A 23,108-nucleotide genomic window follows, 5' to 3' on the forward strand; every position below is an offset into this window, starting at 1 on the left:
GGTTTCTCCAGAAAAATCACCACGGTCCATTTTACATTATGTGGTACAAGTAATGTAAAATGGTTTTTTTGTTTTTTGCTATTGACTGATGGTCATATATTAAAAGCAAAGTGTCCTCTCAAATTAACATTAAAATATTATGAAATTCTTTTTTTGAGTGGAAAATATTATGAAATTTTTTGCTTCCAAATATGTTCATCCAATGTCAAATTTCTAATCTTTAGTATTGTAGCTCCAGCCGGTAAAACCCTAACTCTCCTAAATCATAAACCCTCGTCGCTTTATCACCCTTAGCTGAACTGCGGAAGCAGGTCGAGCAATGCCGTAGACTCAAGCAGAGCAGCGCCGCCGCCCCGCCCCCCATGTCGATCCGCGCCGCGCTCCACCTCCGCCGTTTCTTCTCCACGGACGCCGCCCTCGCGCCGCCGAAGCTGCGGAACCTACCCTACCGCCTCCGCCACGCCGCCGTCCCGGCCGCGCGCGCCGCCGTCTCCGAGTACCTCCACTCCACGCGCTGCCTCCCGTGCTCCCACGCCGACTCCATCGTCGCGCACTCCCCGCGCTCCCTCCTCTCCTTCCTCGCCGCGCTCCCTCCCGTGCCGGGCTCCCTCCCCACCGCGGAGCTCCCTGCACTCCTCCGCCGCCACCTCAACTTTCACCCGCTCAACGAGCTCCCCTTCTTCCTCGAATCAATCGGCGCGCCCGCCGCGGCGCCCCCCAGCTCCGACCTCATGTTCCTCGCCGACCACCCCACTCTGCTCGACGCCGTCGCCGCGCTCGCGCACTTCGGATTCCCATGGTCCCGCCTCGGTCTCCTCTTCCCCGCCGTCCTCCTCGGCGTGCCCCCGGACCGTATCTCAGCTCGCCTCGCTGCTCTCGAGGCCCGCCTCAACCGGCTCCCGCGCGCCGCCATCATCGCTGCCTGCCTCACCTTCCCATCGCTTCTTGAGCGCGATCTATCCGATTGCGACCCACTCGTTAAGGATCTCGGCGCCACGTTCAGAGGATTGGGTCCGGATTTGGGGGCAAGCAATGACATCGACGCGTTCTCGGGCGTGTGCCGGAGGATGCGGATTTTCTATGATGCCGGGGCAGAGATTGGTAGCATTGGGGGACTTGCCAGCAGCAGCTGGAGAGTGTTTCTTGAGCTCAGGGAAAAGAGGATTGCTGAGAGGTTACGGTTCTTCAAGGATCTGGGGATGCCCGGGAAGGAACTAGGAAGGTTCTTGCTAAGCAATGCCAAGCTTTTTGATCACGATTTCTCTGACGTAGTGATCTCGGTGCCAGAGTATTTGCTGAGAGTTGGTTTGGTGGAGGATGAGGTTAATGTGGCTATAGAGAAACATCCATATGTTGTTGGGAAGAACCAGCTGGAGAACCTCCCCAGGGTGCTGCGGGCAATGAAGCTGGAGCATCGGTTCCTGGAGAAGATTTCCGTTGGTGGAAAGAACTTGTGTTATTTATCACCTTATTTTGCTTTGGAGGATGATAGCTATGATGCAGAGGTTGAGAGGGCTTTCTTGGATGGGATGGCTAAAGTCAAGGCTGACAAGAAAGCACAGCATGTGGACAGCAAGCTGGAGTTCTTGAAAAGCATTGGGTATGGTGAGAATGAGATAGCCACCAAGGTAATTCCTGTCCTTCACAGCACTAAGGATTTCCTGCAGGAGCGGTTTGACTACCTTCTGGAAAGAGGGGTGGACTATACAATGCTGTGTCGGATCTTGACTGTTTTTCCAAAGGTGCTGAACCAGGGTAAGAATATGCTCAATGAGAAGTTGAATTATCTCACAGAGGAGCTGGGCTACTCCATAGAGTACCTTGATTGCTTCCCTGCATTTCTGTGCTTTGATTTGGAGAACAGGGTCAAGCCTAGGTATACAATGCTTCGGTGGCTCCGAGAGCATGGCCTACTTAGAAAACAATTAGCCCCTGCAACAGTGCTTGCTAACTCGGAGAAGAGATTCATTACTACTCTCCACCTTGTGCATCCTGCAGTTCCAAAGTTGTGGCTTGAGAGCTTCTCTTCAAGATTGCATATGGAGTGTTATCTCAAGAATATTTATCATCAGCATTCAGACAACATATAGTTAGACGTCTGAAATCATATTGACATGATTGTTAAGAGGTACAAAGTATTTTTTTCATGTGCATCCTTTCCCTATTAGACATAGCAGCTTTACATTTGGGAAAATTCTTTGCTCCTGCTGCATATATAGCAGTAAGCTGCAGAATGTAGGATGAGATGGGATATATACCAACTAGATAGCAAAACTTGACTTTTGGTAAAACTGTGCTGTAAGTTTGAACTCTGTTCGGTCTTCCACGAGCCCCTCCTGTGGCTATACAGTATGCACTGATTGGAACATGTAACATGTTGTATCCATCTCATCCCTGATAACAGCTAACTGCCATTTATCCACTAAATTGATTGTTTTTTTTTCTGAAGTCGAATTGTGATGTTGCTGCAATCAGTTAATCGTCTCTGCAATTTTGCTGCTACCTGATCCAACACTCGCTCAGAGAAAGAGACAGGCACGGTTTTCTTACATGAGTAAACTTCAAGTTGCGAAAAAGGAAAAGAAAAAGGCCCGTCAAATTGAGTTGAACAGATCCAGCTCTGCAAGCAGTAGGAACCAGCAAGATTAATGTTGGTGCAGCTTTCAACGCAACAATGGGCTTTGCAGTTGTGGGTTTCATAGCTAGATATGAACATGGTCTGGTTCGCCTCTCATCTGGGGAGGAATTGTTTCAATGTTTTTTTTATGCTGAGTAAGCTGAGCTGCTGGCATTCTGAGATGTCTTCACCTTGCCCTCACCAGGCCTCGGGCAGGGTGGGTATCTGAACCTGTTGTCATTGATACGGACCTGAGGCCTCGGGCAGGTGGGTATCTGAACCTGTTGTCATTGATACGGACTGCCTTAATGTTGTGCGTGCTTTGAAATACAGAGTGGAGAACAGAGCCCATTTACTCGATGCTTCTGAAGGAGGTGAAATCTCTTGCAAATGAGATTAGGGTGGCTGAATTTAAAAATTCTTCTAGACTCAGAATAGGGTAGCTCATTCTTCTCAGCTAAGAATTCTTGTGAAGGAGTCTCGCCCATTGTCTGGATTAGGCGAGCTCCTGCATTTTGTATCGCGTCTTGTGGATGCGGAATGTAACCGCGATCTGAGTTAATATAGCTCGACCTTTTCCCTTGGAAAAAAAGGCATCCAGCTATTTTTCCTTCAACAAAAAAGGGCAGGTTTTATATGGAAAACGGAAAATAACTCGTTTATCGGTTGCTGGAAAGAGTGTTTGATGTTTTAGAGGATCTGGGGGAAAAGGTTCAAACAGGCTGGCGAGAATTTTTGAACCAGCCTATTTGAACCTTTTTCCTCACGAAAATTCAAATGGGGATGATCTCAAATGGAAATAGCCAAATAGGTAGGCTAAATTAATGGGCTAGTGGTCTAGTCTAGCAGGCTAGCTGCGAGATGGATCCCCCAGCCCAAAACAGCTGGAAACCCGGCCTCACTCCAATTCAACTTGGCACTCACGGAAACTGGCCCGATGGGACTCGCCGAAACCGACTCGGGCCCGATCTGCGAATCCATCTGCTTAAATCGCACGCCTCCCACTCGCGCGCCATCCCCACACCCGCCTCTGCTCTCTCGTCTTCCTCCCCCTCTTCTTCTCGATCGGATCCATCAACCCCCAGCTCAGCGCTCTCGCCTTCGTCCCGCCGCCTCCGCTTCTCCTCCTCCTCACCTCGATCTGGTCCGCCCCGCCGCGCTTCTCCGACCCCACGGCGATGCCGCCGCGCTCTTCCTCGGCGTCCGGCACGCGGAGCTCCAGCGCAGGAGGCCGAAGCCCTTGGCGCCCAGGAGCTCGGCTGCCAAGAGGCCATCCGCGACGCCGCTGCCGCGTGAGGGTGATCGCTACACGGGCCGCCCGGAGCCACGCCCTCGTCCGCCAAGCGAGGAGGGTCCGTCGCCCACCGCTTCAAGGTCCCCGCCAGGCTCCGCCGGCAGCCACGCGGCGCCGCGACCGCCGCGGCCAAGGCCTCACCCTTCGCCGCGCCCCGGTGCCACCTCTCCCTGCACGCCGCAGCCGTCCCGCTCCGCCCCATCCTCGGTCGATTCCGCGTGCCCGACCACCCTGAGCACCGACGAGAATCTCAGGCCCGGGACGGCGGTTGTTGTCCGCACGAGGACCACGACGCTCAAGACCGGGGAGGTTCTGGTGTTCTGGCTCAGAGCGACAATCGTGTCGCCCTCGCCCACCCGCGGAGGCTACGAGGTCGTCTACGGCTGCAACTGGCCGCCTGGTGACCCCTACGGCACCGTCCACGTCCCGCGCCGACATGTCAGGATGATCAAGCTCTCGTCGTCGCCGACTACTCCGCCGCTGTCCAGGTCGTCCGCCTCCCTCACCACCGCCACCGCGGCCGCCGCGCGGAACAAGGAGACGCGGCCCTTGCCGAGGCCGACCACGGCGGGGAAGAGCCTGCGCCTCATCCGCAGCCTCTTGCCGGAGATGGAGCGCCATGCCCGGGCTGCCTAGGTGCCTAGCCGGGATACTAGCTGGCTGCTGCTCGGTTCCACTTGATGCATTATTGCTTGTTCGATCATGAGTAGTCTCTGTTTTTGTTTGATTAGCTCATGGATGTGTGCCTCAAGTCTGAAGCGACCATGTGTTATCTACGAAACAAAACTGCCAGCATTGTTGGTGTAAATCCTTTCAACTTCTGATGATCTATTTCGACTTCTGATGATCTACATGTCTATGTTCGAATGGTTATTTGTAAATGTTGTTGCTGAGATGATCAGCCGTTTAATTTGTTTGAGCGCTTCTTATGTTCTTCTTGCTTCCCGATTATCTCAAACATGTGATTAAGCAGTTGAAGGTGATGGTAGGGATTTATCATGAGGTGAGCAGCTGGTATTCGTGATCGAGCACTGGCTGCTGCTTTGACGGAGAGATTATTGTATATTGCTATTTCCGGTTTTGCTTTTGATCAATCAAGTCGAGTCATGTTGTTGTTGGAGTCAGAAATTAGTCATTTTGTCAATTTGTTGAAAGTATCTGAAATTATTTAGTTGTCTCTGAAATTATTTAGTTGGAAGTATCTGAAATTGCTTTGCTCTATATGACATGACAACATGAGAGAGAATCCGTTGAGATTAGCCTAAAAAAATATAACAAAATACAGAGTACAAGACCCGCAGACTGTTAATTCGAACTGCTGAAATTCATTTTTGCATAGGCTATTTTTTTAAGATAAAGAAAAATCCAACCTCAGCGTGCGTTCAGCGCGGTGCCGCAGCACGCCCGGCTGCAGCACCCACGCCGCGATGCGCCCCCTGTCGGCCTGTCCGCTCCCGACCGAATCGACGGCTTCTTTGAGCGCCGTAGACCCCAGCACCTCCTTGATCTCCAATGATGATTTCTTCAAAATAAACTGATATCTTATTATATATTTTCTCTCTCTTTTCTCTTCCGGTCCTCTCTACTTTTATCTTGATTTTCGCGTAAACATAGTTTTTTGCATGAGATACGGTTTCTTCGTATTTTTTTTCTTCTCTTATCATTAACTCTCGTGCTGCTTTAGCCGTTTGCTTACATAACAACATATTTAATGCTATAAAAACTAGCTGAGTTGGAAGGTTGGGACTGCCCTTAGCTCAACATGGAATGGATAGGACTTCAAGGAGAATTTGGTTATGGATGGGCATGGAATGGATAGGACTTCAAGGAGGATTTGAATAGGAATGGTTATTTGTAAATGTTGTTGCTGAGATCATCAACCGTTTAATTTGTTTGAGCGCTTCTTATGTTCTTCTTGCTTCCCGATTATCTCAAACATGTGATTAAGCAGTTGAAGGTGATGGTAGGGATTTATCATGAGGTGAGCTGCTGGTATCCGTGGCGGAGAGATTATTGTATATTGATATTTCCGGTTTTGCTTTTGATCAATCAAGTTGGTGGAGTCAGAAATTAGTCATTTTTTCAATTTGTTGAAATTATTTATTTACTTGTCTGAAATATTTTTGCTATTTGTCTAGTGCATCAGCTCTTGCCAAGACAAAGAGCTGGTTACTGTTCTATATGACATGACAACATGAGAGAGAATCTGTTGCAATAAGCCTAAAAATATAACAAAATACAGAGTACAAGACCCGCAGATTGCTAATTCGAACTGCCGAAATTCAGTTTTGCATAGGCTATTTTTTTAAGATACAGAAAAATCCAACCTCAGCATGCGTTAGGAAGCACCCCACAGCGCGGTGCCGTAGCACGCCCGGCTGCAGCGCCCCTGTCTGCTCCCGACCGAGTCGACGGCTTCTTTGAGCGCCGAGCAGCTCCTTAATCTCTGATGATGATTTCTTCAAAATAAACTGATATCCTATTATATCTCCTCTCTCTCTTTACTCTTCTGGTCCTATTTATTATCTTGATTTTCGCATAGACATAGTTTCTTGCATGAGACACGGTTTCTTTGTATTTTTTTTTCTCTTCTCGTTAACTCTCATGCTGCCTTAGCCGTTTGCTTACATAACAACATATTTAATGCTATAAAAATTAGTTGAGTTAGAAGGTTGGGACTGCCCTTAGCTCAGCATGGAATGGATAGGACTTCAAGGAGGATTTGGATAGGGATGGGCATTCGGTTCTAAAAAGCCGGCCACTTTGAAATTTGGGTTATATGAAACTCGAGACAAATTGGTTCTTAAAAGTCATTCAGACTGGGCTATTCGGTTTCAGTTATTTCGATCCAACGGTCGACACTTAATTTTGGCAGCTCTCCGGATCTTCGCTTGGTTCCTTCTACTTCACTTTGGTGCTTGGCTGGTTGCCGTCGACTGTCGTCCCGATCGTGCATACAAGTTCTGAATGTGATCGAATTCTCCGGTTCTCTCCTACTCGGATTCACAAATCTCTTCCCATTGCCAAATTCTTCCGCCGTTGGAAAAGGATGGCGACAACGGCATGAGATGGAAAATCGGCTGCCAGCCATTAACCACCACACACGTCGCCATTACAGGCCGGAGCCTCATTGCACTGCACGTCTGTACGCACCCATGCTCCATTTTGTTGCTATATACTGTACTACACAACCTGCCAAATGCTAAGGTTTTATTCCACTCATTTACTTTTCTCCCTGGCAGTGTCTGAGCGGTTGTATTCAGATTCAGGGCAAGATTGGCCACCGTTAGTGCATTAAGAAAATTGTGGGCACAATTGTTCAGCGTATCTGCGTATGCGGTAATTGTGTTGAGTATCATCCAACAAATACTGCTTATCAATTTGATAAAAAAAACAAAAACAAACAAACTGTTTATCGGCGACTGAAGAATAACCTCATACTGATCGAGTCTCTAATCCTTCTTGGGAGGTTTGGGGCTAGTCCAATTCTTAATCTGAAGCAGCAATCCAATCTTAACAAGAATCACCGCACTGTTCCACAGTACCCTGCGCGAGAGATGTCCGTCTATGGCCATGCATATACTAATTCTTTATTATGAAGATAGATCGGGCTCTGCTGCTGACGTGCTGCTGAGCTCCCTGATGAAGCTGACGAGCCGCTTGAACTCCAGCGCCGACGAGCCGCCGTCGCCGACGTCACGCTCCACCTGCTCCGCCAGGGCGCGCGCCGTCCTCCTGACCTCGGAGGACTCCATGGCCACTCTCACCGTCCCCTCCACCACGTCCCTCTCGCACACGTCCTTCATGTCCAGCCCGTTCCTCCACACGGCGCCCACGAACCGGCTGTTCACCTGCTGGTCCGCGAAGAAGGGCCAGCACACCATCGGCACGCCCTCCACGACGCCCTCGACCGTCGAGTTCCACCCGGCGTGCGTCAGGAAGCACCCCACGGCGCGGTGCCGGAGCACGTCCCGCTGCGGCACCCACGGCACGACGCACGACCTGCCCTCCCCGGCCGCGGCGACGGCCTCCTTGAGCGCCGCGCCCTGACTCGCCCCGAGCATGTCCGGCCGGAGCACCCACAGGAACGGGTAGCCGACGGCGACGAGCCCGTGCAGGAACTCGGTGAACTGCTCGTGGGAGATCACCGTGAGGCTCCCCAGGCTGATATACACCACGGACCGCTCCGCCTGGCCGTCGAGCCACGCCAAGCACCCGTCGTCGTGGCGCCACAGGCTCGTGGCGGCCGCCGGCGCCGGGGACATGGCGTGGAGTGGCCCGACGGCGAACACGTCGCGCATCTCCCGCGCGAGGTGTGCGAGGGATGCCCGCTCAAGGGACGCCGTCGTGTTGAGCATGAGAGCCCTTGCCTTGCGGCTCTGCACGGTGGCCGCGACCACCGTCTCCAGCAGGGGGTCTTGATACGTGTCGGTGAGGGAGCGGCACTGGACCGGGAGGTCTCGCCGCCGCAGGAAGCCCTCCATCCCCGGGACGCCGCGGATGGGCTCGTCGAGGTTGCCGCCCTCGGGGAACGGGAGCTCGCCGAGCTCGATCAGCTTGGGCACGGACAGGTACGCCAGGACGGAGCACGCGCTCACCGTGCGGTACGCGATCGCGGGGACGCCGAGCTCCTCGGCTATAGCCCAGGCGAACGGCATGACGCCGTCGGCGACGACGCACGTCACCGGCGGGAACCCGTCGTCGGCGGTGCCCCCCGCGCGGGGCAGCGAGGCGAGCAGGTCGCGGTACGCGGCGCTGGCCGTCGTGCGCAGGCCCTCCAGGAGCTGCGGGATGCCGCCCACGTCGCGGGGGTCGTCGTCGGGGAGGCCGTCGGGGATGGACAGGAAGCGGAGGCGCGGCGAGGCGGCCGCGGCCTCGCGCGCGGCGGCGCCCAGGCGGCGGAGGTTGTGGACGGTGTGGAGGAAGGTGACGTGGAGGCCGGCGCGGAGGAGCCCCGTGGAGAAGTGGAGGAAGCTGTTGAGGTGGCCCTGCGCCGGGATCGGGAACACCAGCACGTGCGCCATGTCCGCCGCCGCCGCCTCAGCCATGTCCGCGCGATCAACCTGCACTGCACTGCTCCAGATCGGCGCGGCGATGACGTCTATTTGTGGGACGGACAGGACGCGGCCAAGGCAAGAGGCAAGGTCAGACAAGTCTCAGAGGACTTGATCAGTGGACTGGTGGAGCCAGCCGTGCAGCAGCGAACCAGAGGCCGCGCGGCAGCAGCAATGCCACACGTGTGCCGCGCGAGCCCGGTTGGTGAGTGGTGACGCAGAAGACCTGCCCGTTGCGCGCCGCCGGTGCGGCGGCGGCCAACGGTCGTCCGACTCGTCGGTTCGAGGAGTCTTCCCGGCTTCCCGCCGGCCCTCCAGGCTAAACGCTGACCAGAAGTGGTGGGCGGAAGCGGCGCCAAGTGCAGGAGGAATTTGGATAAGCTGCCCCATTTAGTAAGCCTAACCAAGTTGTATCCTTGTATCATGTCGTCACGGCTGACTACTGAGTGCAGGTGAAGACCAGCCGGATGTTATATCTCAGGTGATCTCTGTCATATCAAAAAAAAATCTTGTTATTTAAAAGTATTAAATAAAGTTTTATTATAAAACTAATTGCAGAACTCTGGAGTTAAACTGCGAGATAAATCTGATGAGGTATAGTAATCCATAATTAGCAGATGGTTATTGTAGCATCAATGTTGCAAATCATGGATTAATTAGACTCATTAGATTCGTCTCGCGAATTAGCACTCATCTGTCAAAAAAATTAAAAACAGATTGTATTTAATACTCTTAAATAGTAAGATTCTCTTTGATGTGATAAAGACTAAACTTTAGTTGTGGGAAGCAAACAACCACTCAGTCAATTGTTTTCTTATAACTACATCCATCCAAAATAAATGCTCATGGTTAGGTACTCATTCGCTCCAAATTGTAGGTTGATTTAGCAAATCTAGATGCATAACTTTAGTTCTGCATCTAGACATACTCCCTCCATTTCAAATTATAGGCCATTTGACTTTTTGCCTCAAATTTGACCACTCGTCTTATTCAAAATTTTGTGCAAAATATTACTTCTTTTGTTGTGGATTGCTTTATCAATACAATATCTTCAAAAATGACTTAAATTTAGCAACATTTGTACAAAGACGAGTGATCAAACTTAGAGTCGAAAAAGTCAAACAAAAACTAAAATTTGAAACAGATGTAGCAGTAGTTATCTAGATGCATAACAAATTTTGTGTATCCAGATTATTTTATAATCTATAATTTGAAACAGAGAGAGTACATAGTTAAGGTTACACTTAATTTCAATAAAAAATAATAGGGAAATTGGTGTTTTTACCCTTGCTGAGGAAGCCAATTGTGTTTTTACCCTTCTTTTTGTAACTTTGTGATTTTACCCTCACGTTTCAAAAATGAAGCTTCTATTTGCCCCTACTTTGAGTGTTTTTTAAGTGTACCTCTGTTAAATGAATTTAAAAGGTAATAAATTTTTTAAAAAATCATAAAAATATGTAAGTACCCCTTATTCAACCATCCCAACCCTAGGTAACTATCTAAAACTCTCCTGCTCCTTTGCACCACCTCCACCTCCCTTCTAACCCTAGCAGCTTCTGCGGTCAATAGCAGCAAACTAGCATTCGCAGCGGCCGGTGAGCGCACATAGGGCGGTCGAGTATGCTTATGCAGACAGATTTGTTGAATGTGGTTGGACATAAAGTTTTTCTTTTGCAGTTAAATTGATGCCATTAGCTTTTTCTAATAAAATAGGGGTAAACTAAATCTTCAGTTTAAAAAAGCAGGGGCAAAATCACCAAGTTAAAAAAATAGGGGCAAAATCACCATTATCACTTAAAATAGGGGTATAAACGCAAAAGCCCCAAAATAATAATAATATACTCCTGTATATATTTTGAGTAGTCAATTAGTCCGTCAGATACAAAATATATAATCACATCCCTTTCTTTGAATCCACGTATCGTTACATCTTCTAGTTGATTAAATAATTGACGAACAAAGTTTGATAAAAAAAATATGAGCGATATCATATATTAAAATGAAGGTGATTTATTAAAATAAACTCGTGCATGCTGCATTCGAGTCCTAATTGTGATCCAATTCTCCGGTTCTCTCCTACTCGGATTCGCATATCTCTTGGCGTTGCCAAATCCTTCTGCCATTAGAAAAGGATGGCGACAACGGTCAACGGCATGAGATGGAAAATAGGCTGGCAGTCATTAACCACCAGACACATCTCCGTTACAGGCCGGAGCTCCTTTCTAGAAATAGCATATTGAGAGTTTAGGGACCTGCTAGACTTGAGTGTACTAGAAGGGATACATTAATTTTAAGATCTTGTTTGATCCACGATAGCAATGGGCTAATTGAACAAAACATTAGTTCCCCTGAAGCATCAGCATCGCCTACACCAGAATAGAGAAAAATCTAGTTGAGCATAAAGGTGAGTGACACTGGCAAAATTTCATCAGAGAACTCCTCAACTCAGCAAATCATCCCATTCACCCATCTTGTCTTCTGCGAACTATGACTTTGTTTTTTTTTTTTTCTAATAGGCATCAGTCTGGAAAAAAAACTCAGCATTAGATATTTATAACTGAATTGTAAGCATATGTATGCACCACAAACAATATAAGATTATATCTTATGCGTATCAAAAGCCTAATAGCTTCAACTTCACAAAAACTATGCAACTATATCACCCTAAAAGGCATCAACAACAAATAATCCTTTTTTTTAACGAAGATCGAAAAATAGGCATCAACATAATACCACAACAACCTCTAATGAATTCCACATGATAAGTATAAAAGAACTATTCGAACTGAAAATAAGAAAGGGAACTAAAACTGAAATGCATATGGTGGAAAGCCTATTATCATGAACATTCAAGTTCATTGTATAAGTAATTTGAAACATACTTCATGAACAAAACTGACGCATCTTTTAATTTTATTCAAACTGTGTAAGTAATGGTGAATAAGATAAGAAACCAACCAAGGGAAGAGGGTGAAGGATGGTAATTCTTGTTATAAGAAGCCCTCAAGGTGGACAAGCTAGTATTATTCGTCAACCTTGAACCCTCCAAGCTTTTAACCTGAACTTCACAATCTTGGGCTTTGAGTTTCTTAAAAATAGCCTTCCAACTCCTAGGTATGCAATGGTATTCATGAAACATGAGTCCACTTGACCTACGGTAGGAGAAAAAGCTCATTAATCAGCAATTATAGTTATTCAAACAACGGATGAGATCTAAGAATGGAATACGAATCATGGGGACCAAGAACTTACCAGTGGCGATGGTTGCAAAAGGTGAATAGATGATCAACAAGTGTAAAAGGTCGCACAGATGGACGAATCTTCTTTTTAAAGTTATGGATGATGGACAACGTTGATATCATCTCACATGTGCCGCTGCTGACAGAGTACATAATAATGGGATAGAGATCTTCAGAGTAGAAGTAAATGGCATTGCCAGTGATAGAATGCAGGTTGTTGTGAGACACAGAAAGGCAACGGTCACGGCTAATAAACAAAGCTTGGTCACCAAGGCTGCTCAGTGGATTAAGCCTCCTGTGCTCATCAGCTGTGTCAACCTCAAACAAGGCAAACTCACAAGGCCGATACCCCGCTACACTATTTTCAAAGTTAAAGTGCCTAAGCACAAGAATCAAACGTGTAGCGGACTCCACTAGGAAGAACAAATGTGTTTGAGGAATGCCAAATGTGTTGGGGATACGAGCAATACAAGGTTTCAGACATTGAGGGTAGACCTGTACGACCTGCCTCTCGTTGCTAATGACACCATATACACTGCCCTGGAAGGAAACAGCAGCGGCGAGCTGAATGTTGTGGTTGATGATGTACCAGCACGGGAAGCTAGGCTCGCTCACCACCACCCCTGGTGAATTGGGAAACCATGCCACTACAGCAATCGAATCGGATGACTGTGACATGCACACTGCAGCTCTCATCCAGGCTCTGGACTGTTGGTTCTTGACCATGTAGTTGAAGATAGCGGCAATGGGCGGGAGGTCCACGGCGACGCGGGTGAAGGGGTGCAGGACGCGAACGGCCGTGGTGTCCTTGTTGAGCAGGATGAGGAGGCCGTCAGTGAAGCCGACGATTCGGTAACCGCGCAGCTCCGGCAGGCGGGCGCGAACGCATCTGCCGGTGGCAGTTTGGAGGAAGGCGACCTCGCATGCGTCGGCTGGGCGCACGCCGTCGCCGTCGCAGAGCGCGACCCAGCCGCGCGGCCAGAGACGCGCGTCGCGGAGGGTGGGGTCGCGCGGACAGGGCGCAGACGCGCGCCAGCTCGTGCATACGGCGCGCATCGACATGTAGTCCACAACGTCCGCCGCCAGGACGCGTGCCGCGATGACTTCCTTCAGATCCGGGAGTAGCAACGCCCAATCCCTCCAATCCTCCATCGCAGCTGATGCACCAGATGAGGAGCCCCCCATCGCCGCCGCCGGTGCCCCAGATGAGGAATTGCAAGGACGGGCAGCGCAGACGGCGGGCGACGCTAAGGGGGCTCCTTTGCGCTTCGTTCCGGCGAAGCCCATATAAAAAAAGAGGCGTCTTTCCTCCAGATCTAGAGTCCCCGTAAACCACACAAATCCAGCCGAGCTTACGATTCTATGGAAGCAGACTGGTTTCTTCTCTTCACATCAAATCAATCACCACGCCCCATGGCATGCACCATACTCCACCTTTCATCGTCGATTCCCACTGCGACCCAATCTTCTGCGTAAATAATTCTTTTGAAATAATGGGTTGAATATGTGTCGAATATTTGTACGAGTCCGGTTACGATAGAATTGAGTTGTAGATTAGCAGTACATGGTAGAGTTTGTATCAAACTATGTAACCCGGACCTCATAAATATAGGAGGAGGGCCGCTATTGTAACCATGGCGACATAGCGACAGGCTCGCAGGAGGGAGGCAGCTTGTTGCTGCCGGGACCCTAAAGTGGCCGATGTTGCGGTATTGGGGAGGAGCGCCCGCAGTCATGCTCCGGGGATGTAGCCTTTGGCCGAACTTCGTCAACAAAGATCGTGTCTCCAGTGTCGTCTGTGATCTTGCAAGTTCGTCTCGGTAGATTCAATCGTCGTTCCGCTACATGGAGATTAGCGGGTGACTCATCGCCACATAGGGCTAATTTCTTACATGATGTACTAAAAGAACAAAGTACTAAAAGCCCCCTGTCGCTCCCGACCGAGTCAACGACTTGCTTGAGCGCCGCCGTGTTGAGTCGCAAAGTAGGACTGTAGGAGCGCTAACGTTGGGGAACGGGCTACTTTGCTCTACTCAGCCCAACATAGCATGGAATGGACAGGACTGCAAGGAGGATTTGGATACGGTTGGGCATCCAGTCATACCCAAAAAGTTGGTCAGTTCTTGGGTTATTTGAAATTTCGGCTATATGAATCTCAAGACCAATTGGTTCTCAAAGTTCATTCAGACCAAGTAATTTGGTTTCAATTATTTCGGTTCAATGGTTGACGCTAAGGGGTGATTGGTTCCTGCCCGCCGCAGCCTACCATCGCTGGCCGCCTGGCCAGGCTTCTCACATGCAGCGGCCACTCACGAGATATTGAGTTGATAGCCATTTAGATGCGACCATTTGCATTTCCCCTCTCTGCATGCTTGCCCGAGCAGCTCGCTCGCGCACCACGCCGGCCAGGCCCGCCAGAAACGGAATTCATTATCGTTTCCGTGAAGCTAGGCCGGGTGGTGCTATTTGTATTTGTATGAGTAAATTTTTTGTATGTCATTGAAACCTATACCAATCCTTTTATTGTCATCCAAAATTTGGGCTTCCCTTCATTGCCATCAATTCTAATTTCCAATCCCTGAATGTTTTTTTAGCCTCCGATCCCTTCTGTGCCATTGAACTAAAGAACAACACAACATTATTATATTATTGAACAACAGTAATTCATTGCTTCATGATGCACGAACCAAGCAAAACATATAATGATCCCAAGCATATTTATTAGGCATGACAAGCATTGATGTCCATACACATTTGACAAAACAAGCATCCATGGATACCCATACAAGCATCATTGTTGTGCATGGTAGCAGCCATACAAGTAACTAGTTGAATACCCCGCGCGTTGCTACGGGATTTGTGGACAAAAATGTTGAAGTTGAGTGTATTGAAAAGATGGAGATATGAAGTTGTAGTCAATTTTAGCATTGGAGATATATGGCATGGTTGTATATAAGATATGCTTAAATACTAAAATTGAAGTACATATAAAAAATTCAGGTTGATGAAATTGATAAAAAGAGGAATCGTAATTGGTATGGTAAGATCGCTTTAATTTTATTCTAGGAGAAAATGGAAAAAGTCTGCATCATTTTGTGAAGTGATTCGACTTGGTATCGAGTCTTTGGCTAAGCGAAATTTATGCAAATATTTGTTTAAAATGAAATGTGAGGAATGCAGTTGTGTGTGAAATGTTGATAATTAGAAATATAGTTGTACAAATATAGTTGTATCAAATAGTAAAATATTAAGGAGTAACCAAACATAGTATCAATATCAGAACATAATGAATGAATGTGTAACATTGAAGAGAAGAGATCTGGAACAATCCTTCACGGTGCTCTTCCTGCATGCCACAGTGATGCAAGACAAAATTTAAGAGTAGCAAAACAGCTGGAGAAGGCAAGGAGCTACCAGAACTGAATGGAATAATGGAGTCGAGAGTGTGTGTAACGCTACGATGGCTTCAACTAAGCAAAATATATAGAGCGTTGGGTTCTACAGATCATGAGAAGTGGAAGGGGTGGTGGTGGTAGTGTATTGTTAGATAGAGAGACTTAAGGAAATGACAGTTTGGATGATCAAGTTACAAACATGAGAGAAATGAAGAGACATAGTAAGGTGGATGAAAGGAGTGCTTCTTCCATTGTTGGTGGCTCAATGGGGATTGAGAGAAATATAAATTAACATTTTCTAGTGGGATGCATCAATCTTAGAAGACAGAAATACCATAGGAGACTAATTGTTTTTCTTTTTGTTAACGTTTCCTAGTGGGATGCATCAATTTTAGAAGACAGAAATACCATAGGAGACTAATTGTTTTTCTTTTCGAAACAAATATGGATTTATTTATTAATATTAGATAGACTAATATTTAATTGATAAATGAAAATAATGTTCATGAGACAATAATAAAAGAAAATAAAGGGAGGGGATTTAACATATGTATGTTGCATAGAGTAATATTTAATTGATAAATAAAAAATTTGGTTGTTGGGCTTCTTCTTTATTTATACTTTTGATGAACCGTAACATATTGAAAAACATGACTGAGAGAAATAGAAATTATGACACTTAGTAGGTTGATGACATAGCAACATGGCACTTAGTGAATTGATGACGTGGCAGCACGAGGATTGAGAGAAATACAATTATGACACTTAGTGGGTTGCATCTATATAGAATACAAGTAATTTTTGATGTCCATAAAGCAGCCATACAAGTAGTTAACGTTGTCCATGATATCAGCCATATAGTTGTTGTACTAACAACAGCCATACAAGCAGTTCTAGATATAAAAAAATGACAGGAGGGGGGCGTTGAAATGACCCCCACCGTATTTCATTAAGAGGAAGTGACCACGGCTTCTCCGACCGCGGGAAAACCTCTCGAACCCTGGCCCATGCCCACAAAGGCCATGCCTTGCAGCGAACATCTTTACCCCTGCACTGCCTGCCGAAAAATCCATCCCCATAGGGGATCGAACCCCGACCAGCAGGCAGGAGGCGCTACTTGAGCGCTGCTAGCCAGTCCGCCGGCAGGCTCGTTCGCGCAGTTCTAGATATCCATACAAGCTTTGGAACAGTCAGCCATTGTAGTCAGCCATTGTAGTCCAGCCATTGTAGTCTCACATGCTAACATTAGACTTGGTTCACAAAAGAACAAGCAAATAGCTATTGCCCCTAAAACTGAAGAGAACCGCATGAACTAGCCATTTAGGCCCGGAAGTGGAAGCTTTCTTTGACTTCTAGTATGTGAGGCAGGGCTTTGATTCTAAAGGGTCTTGCTTCTAGTACCCATTGCTGGACTATCATGTAGCATTGAAATAATTTTCTTCTTTTTCTTCCCTGCTGCCTTTGCCTTCTCCTTAACTTTCTTCCCTTTTGTAGGCTTGGAGGTGGCAGGTGGTGGTGTTTCACGTGCAGATAGCATAGGGTACTCGATGGCAAGTGGATCAAGTTAGTTTGAGCCACTTTCAGATCTGCACATGAAATTTGTATATGAGTAAAAATACTGAGCATGATATGATCAAAGTATTGCAGAAGAATTGAAAGTTGGACATGTAATGGAGAGAGTTTGAGCCATTTTCAGAACATAAGCTCGCCGAGACAATTTGACTGTAACACAAAGGTAAATTAGGAATTAGTGCATTTCTTTTTTTTAAAAAAAAAGTAACCTGCTATAAGTGCACAGTTCATATCTAGAAGAAAAATGCATTGTTTTAGGTGCTGGAGGAACAGTACAATGCTGCTCTCACATGATGTTGAAATGATTTTCTTCTTTTTTTGGTGGACCCTTGCATTTCATGAATAATGAATTATCATAAATGTGCTTTAGATATGAATAATGATACATAATAAATGTGCATTAGATTTGAAAGAGAGAGATTTAAGTGCAGAATAGAATAGAGTGACATCCCTCCTTGCAGCCGGCTAGCCCGCAAGCGCCTAGAGCCTCTGCATTGGGGGCTCGGCTGCCGCCCAGGGGCCGCATGCTCGGCTCGTCCGGGGCCGCGCGGCTGCTTGCCTCCTCTGACGCGAGGCGCGATCAGCGTGGGCGCCTACATGACAGGCTCGCGGTCTTTGCTTTGTTCCTTCTACTTCATCTGGTGGCAGGCTGGTTGCCGTCGTCCCGATCGCGCATACAAATTCTGATTGTGATCGAATTCTCCGGTTCTCTCCTACTCGGATTCGCATCTCTCTCCGACATGAGATGGAAAATCGGCTGCCAGCCATTAACCACCAGACACATCTCGGTTACAGCCGGATCTCATTGCACTGCACGTTTGCAACCCATGCTCCATTTTGTTGCTACGTAAAATAATTGTACATCTAGAATTTAAAATTTATCCCATAAAAATTACTACTTTGACTCAACTATCATAAAAAATAAAAGTGTTCGGAGTCTTCTTACAAAAAAAGATAAGACAGTATCCAGATTCTTCTCGCAAAAGACAATGGGCATTTTTGGGTATTTTTGTAATTTCTCAATATACATTGTTTTGCACGTCTGATCTTAGATGTGCCAATATTATAGGCCGGAGGGAGTACTGTACTACACAACCAGCCAGATGCTAAGGTTTTGTCCAACTCATTTACCTTTCTACCTGGCAGCATCTGAGCGGTCGGTCGTATTCAAATCCGGGGCCAGATTGCCGACCGTCAAAGCATTCAGAAATTTGTGAGCACAATTGTTCAGCATATACGGTAATTATGTTGAGTACCATCCAACAAATACTGTTTATCAATTTGAAAAAAAACAAAAACAAACAAACTGTTTATCGGCCACTGAAGAATAACCTCATAGATGCTCAAAAAAAAACCTCATAGTGATCGAGTCTCTCCAGTACTGATCGAGTCTCTCATCCCTCTTGCAGACGCTCTCGCGGACTGCTGGCTAGTGGAGTTCGCTCCCAGCCAGGAGAGACCCGGGTTCGAGCCCTGCTCCCTTCTAAGTGAAATGCGGGGAGGCGGACTGCCTCTTCCCGTCTCATTTTTTTTATAGTCTCTCATCCTTCTTGGGAGGTTTGGGGCTAGTCTAATTATTAATCTTAAATAGCAATCCAATCTTAACCGTTGTGATTGATGTGCGATGCATAGGGGCGGTAAAAGGTCCAAAATTTTGAACTAGAAAATCTAAGAGTCAGGTTCTAAAAGGGCTGTGCTCTAATCTTTTATAATTTTGAACTAAAATATTTAAAAATCTTGTTGGGCTGTGAAGAGACCACTAAGGCCATGACCCATTACCACCCCTAGCGATGCATACCAGTCACCATGCAGGTGGGTCGGGTTGCAGCTGGCCGCGCAGTCATCACAATCAGCTCGCCGCAACGTAATTAAGCGGGTTTGCGGCTGTCCACTATTTCAACCATGCCCCTAGCATTCGTCCCGTGGACTCGTGTCAAACCCGCAAACACCCGCATAGTTCTTACCTGGCTTCCGCTAGGCTGCTACAATTTTAGAAATGCAAGACTAGCAAAGAACTTTACCTAATATGCGATTTTCATTAGAAATGCAAACACGTATTTGGCGACAGGGCGGGGCAGAAACAAAGCTGGCTAGCAGAGTAGCAGCTGGCGCAGGAACAAACAAAAATACAACTAGCAGAGAAGTAGGGAAAGAAATAAAAATAGAACGGCAAATATTGACCTTTACAGTTTTGCCATTGGATCCATATTTCACAGACACATATGGTCTTACAGTAGTATTCACTGGGAGTGGTAAAATCACGAGTGGTCGATATTTGCAGTTCTAATATTGCAATTTTTTGAAAAAAAATGGTACATAACAAGCCTGGTAAAATCTACGGGTTCCTGCGGAATACACGAGTTTGCATTATTGTCCACTGGACTTATTTTCTCGTGAACATATGACCACGAGGGGAGTTGTAGCTGCGCCACATGTATGGATGGCAACGGGCCATCCCCGCCGGGGACTGAATGAACGTTCTGGCCCCGCTAGCTGAATTTCAGCCCGTCCCCGTCCCCGTTATTGCTCGCGGGGGACAATTTGTGCCCGTCCCCGTCCCCGATTGGGGATTTCAGCCCCGACGGGGACCCCGTCCCCGACAAATCCCCTAATCAACATACAGAAAATATGGATGCTAAAATCAATATAAATCCATGGTGGGCATCTCAAGCAGTTGCAGATCAAGGACCGCGCCACCCATGGACCATGAGATCAGATCTCAGTGCATTCAACAAATTCACTAATCGAAACAGCGCATTCCAGTCCACCTTGCAGGAGCAGCAGAGATGAGAAAAGTAGAGAGGCCTAGAGAGCGGGGGACTCTGGAGAGTGGAGGCAAGGCGCGGTGTGTCCATGGTGCTGAAGATGCGGAAGGCGTTGCCATGGCGACGGATGCCGGCCAGGGCGTGTTGCACTCCAAGACGCGAGCAGCGGCGGGGATTCGACCCGAGAGCACGGAGACGCGGGGGCAGCGCTTTGGGAGCGAGCCGGAGAGCACGTCCTCGGGGGGTGCAGCTCGCCTGCGACGACGTCGCGTCGTGGCCGGGCCGCCTGCACGGAGCAGGAGGAGGGCGGCGGCGCGCGGGCCGCTGTGGACGACGACGCCCGCGACGAGCCCGCGCCGGGGTCGCGACGCCGGGGCTGGGACTTCCCCGTGCGGGGTCCATGATGCCTGCATGGAGCTGGACGAGGGAGGCGAAGGGTGGAGGTCGGCGGGCGATGCAGCAGGCGGAGGGCGCGGCGGCGGAGACGGGAGTGGCCGCCGAGGCGCCGACGCCGAGTGGGAGTGTGGGAGTACTGTGCGTCTGTGCCATAGATTTTTTCCCCATTTATACTGGGTTCGTGGGCCTAGGCTAATATCTTTACGTGGGCTTCTTCGGCCTGGTGCCCTGGTCGCCTGGCTACGCGGGTCCCCCGACGGGGACCGGGGACAGGGACCGGTAGAACGTTCCCAGCCCCGGCTCACCCGACGGGGACTTGTTTTGGCCCGTTAAGGTCCCCACGGGGACTAAAATCACCCCATTTGTATCCCCTAATGGATGAAATCCCCATCAGGGATCGGGGCCCATTGCCATCCCTAGCCACATGCGCCACGAAGCGTGATTTAAAGGGGCGGTTAAGCGGGTTCGTATAAGGACCCGCCCCGCCTACATCATAACATACCAGTCATTCTTTATTCTTGACCGATGGGTGCGAGAGATGTCTGTCTATAGCCATGCATACCAGTCCATTCTTTATTCTGGAGATCGTTCTCTGCTGCTGACGTGCTGCTGAGCTCCCTGATGAAGCTGACGAGCCGCTTGAACTCCAGCGCCGACGACCCGCCGTCGGCGACGTCACGCTCCACCTGCTCCGCCAGGGCACGCGCCGTCCTCCTGAGCTCGGCGGACTCCATGGCCACCCTCACCGTCCCCTCCACCCCGTCCCTCTCGCACACGTCCTTCATGTCCAGCCCGTTCTTCCACACGGCGCCCACGAACCGGCTGTTGATCTGCTGGTCCACGAAGAAGGGCCAGCACACCATGGGCACGCCCTCCACGATGCCCTCCACAGTCGAGTTCCACCCGGCGTGCGTCAGGAAGCACCCCACGGCGCGGTGCCGGAGCACGTCCCGCTGCGGCACCCACGGCACGACGCACGACCTGCCCTCCCCGGCAGCGGCGACCGCCTCCTGCAGCGCCGCGTCCTGGCTCGTCCCGAGCATGTCCGGCCGGAGCACCCACAGGAACGGGTAGCCGGCGGCGACGAGCCCGTGCAGGAACTCGGTGAACTGCTCGTGGGAGATCACCGTGAGGCTCCCCAGGCTGATGTACACCACGGACCGCTCCGCCTGGCCGTCGAGCCACGCCAAGCACCGGTCGTCGTGTCGCCACAGGCTCGTGGCGGCCGCCGGCGCGGGGGACATGGCGTGGAGTGGCCCGATGGCGAACACGTCCCGCATCTCCCGCGCCAGGTGCGTAAGGGATGCCCGCTCCAGGGACGCGGTCGTGTTGAGAATGAACGCCCTCGCCTTGCGGCTCTGCATGGTGGCCGCGACTGCCTTTTCCAGCAAGGGGTCTTGATGCGTGTCGGTGAGGAAGCGGCACTGGACCGGGAGGTCTCGCCGCCGCAGGAAGCTCTCCATCCCCGGGACGCCGCGGATGGGCTCGTCGAGGTCGGCGCCCTCGGGGAACGGGAGCTCGCCGAGCTCGATCAGCTTGGGCACGGACAGGTACGCCAGGATGGCGCACGCGCTCACCGTGCGGTACGCGATCGCGGGGACGCCGAGCTCCTCGGCGGTGCCCAAGGCGAACGGCATGATGCCGTCGGCGACGACGCACGTCACCGGCGGGAACCCGTCGGCGGTGCCCCCCGCGCGGCGCAGCGAGGCGAGCAGGTCGCGGTACGCGGGGCCGCCCGTGGTGTGCAGGCCCTCCAAGAGCCGCGGGATGCCGCCCGCGTCGCGGGGGTCGTCTTCGGGGAGGCCGTCGGGCACGGACAGGAAGCGGAGGCGCGGCGAGGCGGCCGCGGCCTCGCGCGCGGCGGCGCCCAGGCGGCGGAGGTTGTGGTCGCTGTGGAGGAAGGTGACGTGGAGGTCGGCGCGGAGGAGCCCCGAGGAGAAGTGGAGGAAGGCGGGAAACTGTTGAGGTGGCCCTGCGCCGGGAGCGGGAACACCAGGACGTGCGCCATGTCCGCGCGATCAACCTACACAATGCAGTGCTCCAGATCGTCGCGGCGATGGCGTCTATTTGAAGGGCCGGGACGCGGCCGAGGCAAGAGGGCCGTGGCAAGGTCAGACACGTCACATGCATGACACGATCAGTTGTGGAACCAGAGGACGCGGGGCAGGCCGTAGCAGCAATGAGTGCCACACGTGTTCCGCGTGAGCCTGGTTGGTGACACATAACTCTGTTCTGCTGGCTGCTTCCAATCAACAATATTTTTTCTCATATTAAATTAGCACCGGTCACTAGTCATCAGCCAATAGTAATTTTTACTCACAACAAATTAGCACCAGCCACAAGTCGCAGCCAGCAGAGGAGAGTGCGGTGCCGGACTTCAGTTCGAGGAGGCGAATCCAGCCCGAATGCGCCGGCTGAGCTGCTCCAGCCCTCCTGGTAAAACACTGACCAAAAATGGTGGGTGGAGGCGGCGCCAAGTGCAGGAGGAATTTGGATAAGCCGCCTCATTTAGTAAGGCTAACCAAGTTGTATATTTGTATATCCTTAGCTTGTATCATGTCGTCACAGCTGACTGCTGAGTGCAGGTGAATGCCACCCGGATATCAGTCAACTGTTTTATTTTATTTTATTACTACATCCGTTCAAAATTGTTGAGGTACTCCATTCGTTCTAAATTATAAGTCATTTCAAAAAAATTGGAGAGTCAAATTTTTTCAAATTTGACCAAATTTATATGATAAAATAATAACATTTATGATACCAATTAAGTGTCATT

At 49.7% G+C, this 23,108-nt stretch overlaps 4 protein-coding genes and 1 pseudogene across 4 annotated transcripts; 2 read left to right on the plus strand and 3 right to left on the minus strand.

Moving 5' to 3' along the window:
• Window positions 1-298: 298 nt before the first annotated feature.
• LOC120688233 (transcription termination factor MTEF18, mitochondrial-like) lies at window positions 299-3,248 on the plus strand. Its single transcript, XM_039970462.1, has 2 exons — window positions 299-2,128; window positions 2,450-3,248. The coding sequence occupies exon 1, from the start codon at window positions 363-365 to the stop codon at window positions 2,088-2,090; it is 1,728 nt and encodes a 575-aa protein (XP_039826396.1). The 5' UTR covers window positions 299-362; the 3' UTR covers window positions 2,091-2,128; window positions 2,450-3,248.
• Window positions 3,249-3,554: 306 nt separating this feature from the next.
• On the plus strand, window positions 3,555-4,758 carry LOC120695492 (proline-rich receptor-like protein kinase PERK9). Its single transcript, XM_039978725.1, has one exon. The coding sequence runs from the start codon at window positions 3,555-3,557 to the stop codon at window positions 4,545-4,547; it is 993 nt and encodes a 330-aa protein (XP_039834659.1). The 3' UTR covers window positions 4,548-4,758.
• Window positions 4,759-7,254: 2,496 nt separating this feature from the next.
• Window positions 7,255-9,165, minus strand: LOC120688241 (myricetin 3-O-rhamnoside 1,2-glucosyltransferase UGT709G2-like). The gene has a single exon (XM_039970475.1). The coding sequence runs from the start codon at window positions 8,957-8,959 to the stop codon at window positions 7,505-7,507; it is 1,455 nt and encodes a 484-aa protein (XP_039826409.1). The 5' UTR covers window positions 8,960-9,165; the 3' UTR covers window positions 7,255-7,504.
• A 2,036-nt stretch (window positions 9,166-11,201) lies between these two features.
• On the minus strand, window positions 11,202-13,650 carry LOC120688247. Its single transcript, XM_039970487.1, has 3 exons — window positions 12,218-13,650; window positions 11,924-12,117; window positions 11,202-11,489 (listed from the first exon to the last, which is right to left on the minus strand). Exons 1-3 carry the CDS (start codon window positions 13,489-13,491, stop codon window positions 11,485-11,487), a joined length of 1,473 nt encoding a protein of 490 aa, XP_039826421.1. The 5' UTR covers window positions 13,492-13,650; the 3' UTR covers window positions 11,202-11,484.
• Window positions 13,651-16,370: 2,720 nt separating this feature from the next.
• On the minus strand, window positions 16,371-22,354 carry LOC120688255 (annotated as a pseudogene).
• Window positions 22,355-23,108: the final 754 nt, after the last annotated feature.

This window comes from Panicum virgatum, chromosome 2K (assembly GCF_016808335.1).
Source record: "Panicum virgatum strain AP13 chromosome 2K, P.virgatum_v5, whole genome shotgun sequence".
NCBI lineage: Eukaryota > Viridiplantae > Streptophyta > Magnoliopsida > Poales > Poaceae > Panicum > Panicum virgatum.

What these genes read in the sequence shown, in the direction of transcription:
- LOC120688247 (XM_039970487.1), bottom strand. Translation starts at nt 13,491, where the DNA reads ATGGGCTTCGCCGGAACGAAGCGCAAAGGAGCCCCCTTAGCGTCGCCC. An exon ending in TTTTGCAACCATCGCCACTG is followed by an intron (nt 12,118 to 12,217) that starts GTAAGTTCTTGG and finishes CTCCTACCGTAG; the next exon opens with GTCAAGTGGACTCATGTTTC.
- LOC120695492 (XM_039978725.1), top strand. Translation starts at nt 3,555, where the DNA reads ATGGGACTCGCCGAAACCGACTCGGGCCCGATCTGCGAATCCATCTGC.
- LOC120688233 (XM_039970462.1), top strand. Translation starts at nt 363, where the DNA reads ATGTCGATCCGCGCCGCGCTCCACCTCCGCCGTTTCTTCTCCACGGAC.
- LOC120688241 (XM_039970475.1), bottom strand. Translation starts at nt 8,959, where the DNA reads ATGGCTGAGGCGGCGGCGGCGGACATGGCGCACGTGCTGGTGTTCCCG.